The sequence below is a fragment of the Benincasa hispida genome, chromosome 11, assembly GCF_009727055.1.
Source record: "Benincasa hispida cultivar B227 chromosome 11, ASM972705v1, whole genome shotgun sequence".
NCBI lineage: Eukaryota > Viridiplantae > Streptophyta > Magnoliopsida > Cucurbitales > Cucurbitaceae > Benincasa > Benincasa hispida.
In genome coordinates, this window is record NC_052359.1 from 79,714,668 (window position 1) to 79,726,824 (window position 12,157).

At 31.7% G+C, this 12,157-nt stretch overlaps 1 protein-coding gene and 1 pseudogene across 1 annotated transcript; both read left to right on the forward strand.

Annotated features, from left to right (window-relative positions):
• The first annotated feature begins 3,934 nt into the window (after window positions 1-3,934).
• LOC120090883 lies at window positions 3,935-6,116 on the forward strand (annotated as a pseudogene).
• A 1,579-nt stretch (window positions 6,117-7,695) lies between these two features.
• LOC120091054 (cystathionine gamma-synthase 1, chloroplastic) lies at window positions 7,696-11,938 on the forward strand. Its single transcript, XM_039048859.1, has 11 exons — window positions 7,696-8,173; window positions 8,287-8,390; window positions 8,578-8,651; window positions 8,741-8,909; window positions 9,879-9,938; window positions 10,041-10,244; window positions 10,376-10,462; window positions 10,622-10,729; window positions 11,128-11,223; window positions 11,304-11,422; window positions 11,543-11,938. The coding sequence occupies exons 1-11, from the start codon at window positions 7,696-7,698 to the stop codon at window positions 11,664-11,666; spliced, it is 1,623 nt and encodes a 540-aa protein (XP_038904787.1). The 3' UTR covers window positions 11,667-11,938.
• Window positions 11,939-12,157: the final 219 nt, after the last annotated feature.

Consider the following 12,157-nt stretch of genomic DNA (forward strand, 5'->3'; position numbering starts at 1 on the left):
GCCTTTGGGCTTGATGTTCTTCTTGGATGATCGACCTTTAGACTTTTTAATCTTCTTGGGTGATCGGCTTTTAGGCTTGTTGATCTTCTTGGATGATTAGTGTTCGCATGAGGCTTCCAGAGAAACTTGTTTCATGCAGTTGATGTTGATTTGATGCGATGTGGTTCGATCTCTAGTACTTGATCCTATAGTTCTCTCTCGATTGAATGCATACGCTTGATATATAGAAGCGGGGCATGTGGATGTTTTTGAGCTTCAAGTATTGGAAGAATGTTTGTATCTTCAAAGAACTTTAGTCTTTAAGCATGTTTAGAATGCTTGTATCTTCAAAAGACTTCAGTCTTCAAGCGTGGTTAGAATGCTTGTATCTTCAAAGGACTTTGGTCTTCAAAATGCCTGTATCTTCAAAGGACTTCAGTTTTCAAGCGTGGTCAGCTTTAGGAGTCAAGGAGTCTTGTGATTGTAGAGAATTCCCTCTAAGCTCTCTGGAGTATAGGATTGTTGACCCTTCCAAATGAGGAGAGCTTCTCCGTTTATAGAATTCACAGGTGGGCTTGGGTTTGGCCCTTGGGTTTGAGGAGATTGAATCTTTAGCTTGTAGGTTTTGAAGATACGATCAATTTGTTGAAATCCTCTAATCTTCAAAGCTTCAAATAGTTCAGATCTTTAGTTCTTCAAAATTTGAGAACTTCAGTCTTTGAAGCTTGGGAAGCTTCGATCTTTAGCACTTGAGAGCCCGAGTCTTAGATCTTGGGAGCTTAAATCTTCAGAGCTTTAATATGTTTTTTGATCTTCAGAGCTTTAGTATCTTCTGATCTTCAGAACTTTGATATGTCTTCTGATCTTCAAAGTTTTAGTGTCTTCTTATCTTAAGAGCTTTGATATGTCTTCTAATATTTAAATCTTTAGTGACTTCTGATCTTCAAAACTTTGGAGGAGTTATGTTATTTAGATCCTTGGAGCTTCAGACTTCAGATCTTCAGGGAGCTTTTGTCTTCAATTCTTCCCACCCCCCTCCCAAATTAAGAGATAATGCCTCTATTTATAGAGGTTTCTTATGGGCTAGGGCCTAATTACTTTATTGGACCAAAATTGGGTTTAGGCTAAAGTTGGGCTTAGGCCCATTTGTTGTTGGACCGAAATACTGGGCTTGAGCTTAATCATTAATTTAGAAAATTTTTACCATGGGTTTGAATTGGGTTGGGCCCCAGCGACTTTAATTACTTGGCCCAATCCAACCTATAATTTTTTCAATAGGCTCGGATTTTCATTGATGATGTGGAAACTCGTGATTCCCCAACATTTCTCATTCAACAATAACAACTCATCTAGAGTAGACAAATTTAATTTAAGTTGAAAGCAAATGTGATATATATAGCATTTTAACTATGTTTATATTGGCATAGAATTGGATTTTCTAGAAGCGTATTTGCAAATAATTATTTTTAAAAAGTATGATAACTCCAAACTATATATATGATGTAAAAAAAGAGTGCTTTTAAGTATAAATTTTATTTTTGAAGGAATAAAAAATAAATATTTTTTCAAATACTTAAAAAGACAATAATTTTCTAAAACGATAAGCGTCAATTATTTTTATTTTTTGGTTCATCATAGTTATTCTTAGTCAAAATATGTAACTCAATGGATACAAACGAGCATACAAATATATTAGTAATCAAACAATTTTAACTCAATTAGATAATTTATATATATATATATATGTAGTTTTTAGAATTTTAAAATCAATCCTCTAAAATATTGTAAATGATGTCAAGTGTGTATTCTAATTTTTACACCTTGTCATCACATCAATTTTAGTCTTATTTTATTTTATTTTATTTTTGAAAAAAATACTGTCTACGAATATTTCTACGACAAGTTTAAACGTTTGTGGGTAAATGCTTCAAAAAAAAAAAAAAAATGTAAGAGACATAATTAAAATCTTTCGCAAAATTAGTTCTTGGATATTTGATATAATCTAACCAATATCTTTGTACCAAAATATGATCTATAGGGTAGCTGCTATCCGGCCAAAATATGATTTGTATAATTACCAAGAAAAAGCCTAGATTCAATGTTGTATAATAATATATAACCATATACATTGAACCAACCATTACATGTGACACTTGTGAAATGTATATAATTTTTCTACAATATCAAGTTTTTAATTACTGATAAATTATTCACATCCTCCATTAATCAAGTTCATTTTGATTTTGCAATTCTCTAAACATAAAAGGTGTGGTTTTGGCGACAACTATCCTAAAACAATAATAACCATCTCTTACTATAGTAAATATTATTTTGTATTATCCAATTAGTTACAATCAACATTATTTTAAAACTCTCATTTGTTATAGTTTTTACTATTTGTTACCGTTTTTATTATTTTACATTTATCATTTTTTTTATTATTTGTTATAGTGTTTACTATTTACTTCTCGAACTAAAATAGTTTATACCTCAAACACATACTATTATAACTCAAATTAAAATAATATATACCCAAACACAAACTATTATAACCCAACTATAATAACTTAAGACTATAATAACCATTTATTGCCCCAAATGCTCCCAAAGTGGGATTGTCAATTACATGACTTCGAGATGGAATTGGCATATATTAATCAAATCTCGTATACCAAATGTGTAATGTAATAATAACTAATGGAGAGAATGTTTGAGAGTGATTATAAAATGGTTAAAATTCTATTTTCGTTTTTAAAATCGCCTTAAAACATGTTTTTAATCATTCAGAACAGATTTTGATGATATGGAAATCGTATTTAAATGTGTAAAATTGAATATTAGATTGATTTTGAGTGGTTAAAAATGTGTTTCTGAGTAATTTTGAACATGACAAAAGTGATTTTAATGGTTTTAAAACCACTCCCCAAACATGTACAGAGTCATCAGAAGAAAATAACTAAAACTAAAAATCTCATAATTATATACATTTAAAAAAGGACAATGATTAGGTATAGTCTATACTACACCTATGCTATATAATTGAACAAATAAAACAAAATAACAATTTAATTTAAAAAATCAAAACTTTTTATCACATGACAATTTTTCGTTGGATAACGGGTGGATTGCACAAAGACAGTCTAACCAACACCTACATATTTTTCTTTATAAAATATAACTTTGGAAATAACTTATCAAAGCATATTTCTAAAAATTAGGGTAATTCTTTTAAATAACAAAATTGTTGAAAATATTTTCAAATATAATAAAATGTCATTTCTATTAATAATAAACATCTATTAGTGATACATATCGATAGACATCAAAATGTCATTGTTTATCACTGATATTGATAAATGTATATTAACGTCTATCACTAATAGACTTATATTTTGCTATATTGATAAATAAGTTAGTTTATTTTCTAGTTTATTTTTCATTATTTAAGAAGTAACACTAAATTTAAATTAGAAGATAATTTTGTATAACATTTGATAGTAATAAGCAAAATTACAACGTAAAATGTAGAAATAGCCAAATTTGCACATCTTAAATGATTGGACACCTACCATTACCAATTTTAACTATTTGCTTAAGCCACTTCTAATAATTTATGTTTAAAATTTGTAGGATTCCTTTCAACAACCACATGTTCCTAGTGGGTCTAAATGGACCATTAAAGACTCCTAGAACACACACACCTGTCAAGTTGAAGTCCATGGTTGAGTTTTTTTTTTTTTTTTTTTTTTTTTTTTTTTTCCTTCTTCTTCTTCTTCTTCTTTTCTTTATAGTAAAATGTTGGTGAAAAACTTTAAATGAATGAATAATCAACATTTTGAGTATCCAAGTAGCTAAGATTTACATTAACAACTTCCTTTATGTACCCTTTCTTGAATTATGAGTTTGGATTTGAAGGGGTACTCATATTTTAGATAAACTGAGGAGATAGATAAAAATGGGTTTGGTAGACATCCTACACACCTACCGTCATTCGGTTGGGTGTAAAAATATCTTTTTTCTTGCGACTCAGGTAACAGTCTTTTATTTTGCAGGTTACTTTTCGACGTCCGATAATTATTGTCTTCTGTCCATCGGAGATTGCCGTTCTAAGATAAAATATTAATTATGATTTTTTTTTTCAAGCCTAATTCTTAAATTTTATAATAGTCTATAAACTTTGAAAAGACTTTGTGTTTAATAGGTCTTTGAATTTTAATCTTAATTTTGTGCCTAATAGATTTTTCACAAAATTTTAAAAATCAATCAATCTATTAGATATAAAAGTTGAATTTTATGTTTAATAAAATTCTTTGCTTTCAATTTTATATCTAGTAAATTCATAAATTTAAAAAATTGGTTAATAGGTCGAGTGCCTATTACATGCATAATTGAAATTTCAGAATCTATTGGAATGAAATTAAAACTTTAAGGTCCTATTAAACATATTAAAAATTTAGAAAGTTTTTGAACATAAGATTAAAATTTTAGAGATTTATTAAATACATGTGATCTACCATAATTGTGGCATGTCGTTTTCTCTCTTATAGTTCTTGTTTCATTTTCATTCTTTAATGATGGTTACCTTCATATACTTCTCTACTCATTTTTTCCTTAAAGGTGATTAAAATAAATCATAGTGTAAAAATTCATAAGATTGAGTACTCCTTGAATTGGTTTTTTACCACTACAAAATTCATTTTGAATTGGATAAGTGATTTCCAACTTTATACATACATCTAACGTTAACGGGCCATTTGGATTGATTAAAGATTTTATTTTTCTAAAGTCGTTTTTATTTAAACTCTTTTGATAAAAATGATCTAAAATAAACTTTGAAAGAGTTTAAAAAACTATTTTGAGTGATTATCAAATACTTCAAAAAAATTTTAAAATGATTTATTTTTAAAATTAAACACTTGAAAAGTTAATTCATATACCCTCTAAATCAAACGGTATAAAATTAAGAATATTAATCCATATCTTGCAGTTTCAACTTTTTAAATAATAAAAATCTTCACCAATGAGACTCATTGACTCCAATAAAATTAAAAGCTTTAAATAACCAATCCACATATTAAACCTGAAAAACTTTACCAATAATTTTTTTTAAAAAAAAAAACCTCTAATGGCATTTTCCTCTAAAATGTTATCAGTTTGACGCCCATATATTATATAATTCCTTGGAGACATAAGAAAAATTATTTTTAACAATATTTATACTTGTAGTGAGAACTCAATAAAGAGTTAAAGTTTAACACTTCTTAAATTTTAAAGTTAATGTAGGTAACATTTATCTACTTTTAAATTATAATTAATTGAAATAAAAAATTTATAGTGAAAATTGATACAATTTGATCAGGTTAGAGTGGACAATTAACTTAGTTTTAAATATTCACAATCATGCAACTTTAATAAGTAGTTGCTTATATAATATTTTCCAAAAGGTTAATCATAAATAGGGAGACTTTTTAAAATAGAAAAATTATTAGTCAGCTAAAAAAATACTTATCATATCAATTTAAAAATACTATTTTGCAAACGTATTACTATCGTTTGTTCGTTTACCAATATGACAAGATTTACAAATCTGAATTTCATTTTGACTTCTGTTCTTATACATTCTTCTTCTTCTTATTGTCATTGGCAATTTCAGCCTCTCTGTCGCTAATATCTGAGCCAGCAGCGATAGTTGACATTTTTTGGGCTGACGGCGGCATGATCTTCGTCCTCATTTACTGCACCACTGGAATTTCTGGTGAGCTTAGTCTTCTTATATTGCTCTGTTTCTCCCTCTTTTAAATCTGTCAAATTACTCTGGTTTATTCATCTTTGCAGGTGAGCATATTCATGCGGTGGTGATATATGGGATGTTGTTAGCTCGAGAAATCTCTCTAATTAGAGCTTTGTTTTACATTGTGGGTAATGTTTGTGTTATTTTGTGGGTGTGCGTTAGCCAAGTCATTATAGAAGACTTATTACGTTCAGTACTATGGTGCCGCCAATATGGTCACTGATGGGTACAACATCGAGCTGCAGAGATCATTGGAACTTTTGTTCTTGTTTACATTGTCTTCTCCGCCACTGATCCTAAAGGAAATGTTGGAGATTCTCACATCTTTGTAAATCAAGTGTATTAAGTGTATATCAATAGTGTATCAGGTGTATCAAGTATATCAAGTGTATATTAGTGTATCAAGTATATCATGTGGATTGGACTATTTTTACCATTTTTACAAAAATAATAAATATGAATTATAGGCTTAATTTTTTTAAATTTATTCTGTCAAATCTACACAAAGTTGTTTAATTTATGTGATAGCCATTGTTCGATTTGAAATCTTTAGATCAACCATTGGGATAAATATCTCTTCATCATAACAATAACAAACCCATTAACATTTTATCTATTTATTTTCTAGATATTATAACACCCTCTCATTCACTTCATTTTAGTACCCAATCTCCCGATTTGGTGCTTCGGATTATCTTGTAATAATTTATTTAAATCGTGCTAGATTAATAGCCGCTCAACTGTTCTATTTCGAATGTCTTGATCCCACCGGAAGTAATATTGTATTTTGGTTCATAAGTTTATATGTTTATTCTATTTCCGCTCTTATTTTTTTAAAAATTTGTTGCATTTGACCCTTAAATTTTAATGTTTATTTTTTTATATTTTATAACTTTTTTTAAGTTTATAGGTTGGGAGATTTGTACTACTCCATATATTAGCAAAGCTATGCTAGTTTTGATGCTTATTATTTATTTATTTTATTTTGGTTGTAAACAATGATTATTATAATGTTGATTTGATCTTAACAAATTAACGATATAGATTTGAATACTGATATATTATTATAATGTAATTTCAAGACACTTTTTTTTTTTTGAAAAATTCAGGACACATGGTTTAAAAATTAGCATCACCCAAGTTTCTTTTTATTATTATTTTTTATTTTCTTAAATTTAAAACCGAAGGTTTAATTTTAAAAATATTTAATGGAAATATCAATAAAATCTTAATGTCATCAGATATTTTCGAAAAAATTATAAAAAGAAAAAATTCAAATAAATATTTTATGAATTTTAAATAAAAACATTTTATTGTTCATTTTATATATCATTATATCACATTAATATTAATCACATTTGGTTGTTTATTTTATATATTAGGTAGAGTTTTCTACGAGATAGACGCATCAATCCAACTTCACGTGTCAAGTCATTTTGAATCCATAAAAAAAATATTAAAATATCGACTAAAATTTAATATTATAACTAAAATGAGTTAAATTTTCGAAAAGAAAAAAAGAAACTAAAAAGAGTAAAAATGTAGATTGATAGGTAGATAGATAGTGTTGGTGTGAAATGAAAATAGGTAATGAGAGAGGAGTATCGGTCTAAAAGAATAAGCCACGTCATACTCAAGGGCCCCACCGAGGTTTGAACCGTGCCGCGTGAAAGTCTGGTTCTAGTCGGATGGCAACAAAAATCCAACCCTTAAAAAGTTAACCATGGTTAGCTGGCACCACCTAACTCTGGTTAGAACTAGACCACAACAAAAATAACTCACAAAACGACAATCACAACCCGTCGTATTAAACTCGACTCTTTCATTTCTAAAGCCATAGTCCACACACAAAGCCTTTTTCAACTTCTCTTTTCCGATCCGAACAACCACTGTCTCCGATCCCTTTCACCGTCTTCTCTTCCGCCATGGCTGGTTCTTCTCACGCTAGACTCCTTGGCTCTACATTCGAGTGCCGCTCCGATCCCGTTCTTGCTGTTGCAGCTGGTCGTCGAGGGAACAGCTATGGCCGATTCGCTCACGAAGCCAAATCGGTGAAGGGAACGGTCGCGTCTCACGGCTTGTCTTCATTCCCGATTTTTAAGTTTCCACCGAATTTTGTCAGGCAACTCAGTAACAAAGCGCGTAGAAACTGTAGCAATATTGGTGTTGCACAGGTTGTTGCGGCTTCGTGGTCGAACAACTCTCCTCCTTCCTCGGCGGCGGCGGCGGCGGCGGCGGCTAATGCCGTTGACACCGCTGCCGCTGCCGCAGTGCCTACCGCCTCTGATGCGGTAGCGCTGGAAGGTTGCGTTGGGAGTGAGGGTTTGAAGGTAGAGGAGGAGGGTTTAGGTGATTCCAGAACCTCTGTCTTCGATTGCGATGGGAGTGTTGCAATCCACGCTGGTAGGATTCAGTATGAAGTTTGACTTCATCTTTGATTCTTTCTTTTATCGCTTTTAGGAATCTTTTTTTGATTCTTGGCAATATGTAATTGACTATTTCGGTGCGGATTTCAGGCGAAAGATTTGGTCGTGGTAGAGCTGACGACGCTATAACTACGCCGGTGGTTAATACTTCCGCTTATTTCTTTAAAAAAACTGCTGATCTCATCGATTTCAAGGTACTTACTTGCGTTCCATGTTGATTCGAAACGGCTGACTTCAACTTGTAGCGCTATCTATCGTTTTCTCACTATTAGTCTACGAGTTTTTGATCCTCAAACATACATCAAAACTGTAAGAAAACAATGTCGAAAAGGCATCTGGATCTTCTTTCTTACTTTTTACTACATATTGGATCCATGGCAGGAGAAGCGCGCTGTGAGTTTCGAGTATGGACGCTATGGAAATCCAACGACAATTGTTGCGGAGGAGAAGATAAGGTTTTGTTTCTGAACTAGTTGTTGGTTTCATTTGTAATCCTTTTGGGGCAAATGGAATTGAGTGTGGAAGTTATTTGATTTTGAACCAGTGCTTTAGAAGGGGCTGAATCTACCCTGATTGTGGCCTCAGGGATGTGTGCTAGCACGATGATGTTGCTGGCGTTGGTTCCAGCTGGAGGGCATATCGTGACGACCACAGATTGCTACAGGAAGACGAGAATTTTTATTGAGACCATGCTTCCCAAAATGGGAATCACGGTATTATATCTTTCACTTCATTCTGTTTATTTTGTTTATCTTCTTTTTGGTGGTATAATTGATTATTACGGTAATACTAATCTTATTTAACATTTTTATGTCTTCTTCAATGTCTTAGTGTCAGCCTTTTCCCGTATGTATGCTTTAATTTTGTGCAGAGTCTGAGACTAATTTTTGTTTTTATTCAAATTAATACGAGAACTTATTTGATAGAAAAACAAAAACTTATTAATATATATGAATATGTATTTATTTATAGTCTTGAAGCCGAAGAAGAGAGTAGTTGATATTGGAAGAATTAAATAACTTTTTACTTCCATCATCCCTATTAAATATACATATATATATATATATATATATATATATATATTTGTTTTGGCACAGAAACAGAACAGAATGAAGAATGAAAATATGAGAAAATGCAATTTATTGAGCTTTTTTCTTTAATATTTAAGGAAAATAGGGCAAATGGATTAGTTTGATAGGAGATGCAGATACAAAAATTATAGTTCCCATTTAATGTGATAGATCCTGTTAACGATCTTTCTCTTGTTTATTTTCTGTGATCATAGAAGATCTGAAATTTTATTATCGAAGATAATCTTTTCTAATTATATTGGATTTCTTATCTTTAAAAAAAAATTGTATGGATTTGTTTATAAGTTGGTGGGTGCCCCATGGTTTGTGGTAGGACTGGGTGGTTGAAAGCTCTATTCTTCTAGCCATTTTTCCTTTTTATGTTGGGCTAGTTATGTTAAATCAGAATTACTGTACAAATTTCAAAAGTAGTAACTAAATAAAATAAAATGCCAAAATTATTATTATTTTTTAAAAAATAGGATTTATTTCTTTTTAATCTTTTTCTAGTCATTTTTCCTTTTTTACGTGGTTGCAGAAATTGTTTATTTGTGCATTCAAATTTTGTGTTAAATGCTGACTTGGTAACTATAACTACAACTTGGAATGCAGGCTACCACCATTGATCCGGCCGATATGAACGCCCTTGAAGTAGCTCTGAAAGAGAACGATGTGTGACCATCTACTTACCTTCTTCTTTTCAAGACTTTTTAAAACAATGTGTTTGGTCTTATTAGTGGAAATTGATGTTACATGTATCTTCCTTCCATGCAGGTTTCTCTTTTCTTCACTGAATCCCCAACAAATCCATTTCTGAGATGCGTTGATATTAAACTCGTTTCAGAGATGTGTCATCGACATGGAGCATTGGTGTGTATTGATGGTACGTTTGCCACACCATTGAACCAGAAGGCACTTTCACTGGGCGCTGACCTTGTTCTTCACTCTGCAACTAAGTACATTGGGGGCCACAATGATGTAAGCCCACATGTGATTTTTGTTTTTTGTTTTTATCACTTGAATAATCTGAATTTAAATTTTTAATCAATTAAGAGTTTTTTGAGCAATATTTCTTAAAAAGAAGGAATTTACTAAGCATTGTCTTTTAGGTCCTTGCTGGTTGTGTAAGTGGTTCTCTGAAACTGGTTTCAGAGATTCGGAATCTTCATCATGTGATAGGTGGTGCCTTAAATCCAGTGAGTCATTCTTTTATGCTGTTTAATTATTGCATCTTTTACTGATTGTGGAGTAATGCTTATTATTGATTGAACGCTCCATTGGTTTTCTGCGCTCATTTCAACCATGTTTTGCACCAAGATTTACTGTCTAATAAACGCTATTTCTTCATCTTACAGAATGCTGCTTACTTAATTATACGAGGCATGAAGACATTGCATCTTCGTGTTCAGCAGCAGAATTCCTCAGGTCTGAAGATGGCAAAGCTTTTAGAGGCTCATCCTAAGGTATGCCACTAAATTTATCCAGCTGCAGTACAATGTTTGTATTCCAAGGAAAAATACAACTGAATATTGTTTCATATGTTTAATTTACTACCTAATTATAGACCATGGCACTGCAAAAGAACAAATGTAAGTTCCACTATCGAAGCTTTGAGGCATCTAGTGGCAAGGATGTAACTATAAATCCCGAGATGTAAGCCTGCAGCACTGGAGTAGGGTATACGTCTCATGTTCCTGTGGAAAAATTAACCAATTAAGCATATTGAAACTGAGTTTATCTACTTATTAATTAATCACGGATGAAATGGCCAATTTATATGTTAACGGGATATGATTGTCTGCTTGCAAAATTTCATTTACACTATAAGACGTGACAAAATTATTACTCTTACTGCCTGCAGATCAAATGTGTTTACTACCCTGGACTGCCAAGTCATCCTGAACATAATCTTGCCAAAAGGCAGATGACTGGTTTCGGGGGCGTAGTTAGTTTCGAGGTTAGAAAAATGTCTTTTCATAGTCTTTTATCCCAACCCTCCACCATGTTTGGTTCATCAGTTTCTTCACTCTGGTGCAGGTTGATGGCGATTTAACGACCACCATAAAATTCATTGACTCATTAAAAATTCCATACATTGCTCCATCATTTGGTGGGTGTGAGAGTATCATAGACCAGCCAGCAATAATGTCATATTGGTAAATATCCAAATACTTGACACATGTCAACCTTTATTTAGTAGAAGAGTTTTTTTTTTTTTTTAATGCTTCATGTGGATGGTGGAAGTAATGAAGTTTTTGGTGATGGAAATGGAATAGGGATCTTAACGAAACAGAGAGGCTTAAGTATGGGATAAAAGACAATTTGGTGCGCTTCAGCATAGGAATTGAGGACTTTGAGGATTTGAAGGCTGATATTCTGCAGGCTCTTGATGCCATTTAAAGCTGAACACAGATAATTAAGCCCTTTCTCTCTCTATTTGGATATCATCTTGCCTTTGGTCTTGAGTGTTGGTGGTATCAATTTTTGAATTTTGATTTGCCAACTCCCGTCGTATTGTTAATGATGTCAAATTCGATCGAAATGGAGGCATCTTCATTTGTATGGTAACACCCTTATTTTCCCCTACCCCTCAGGAACAGAAAATGATCCCTAAACATTGTTGTTATTTTCCTTAACCAATTCATCCAGGTTAAAATGTCTTTTTCTGAATATCTTATGCCTAGCCATCAAATCGGATTGGCCACTAATTTCTCATTTACATCTACACATAATAAATAGCAGGAGGATATTTTCTTAAAGTTAAAATCCGGTTCTGAAATTTCACTCTTTAGCCTAAATTTGATGTGTATTTACAGTAAAGAATTTTTAAACTTGCTAGTTTTAGTAGATACGATGTTTGCAAAGTTTGAAATATATTTTCAGATTGAAAT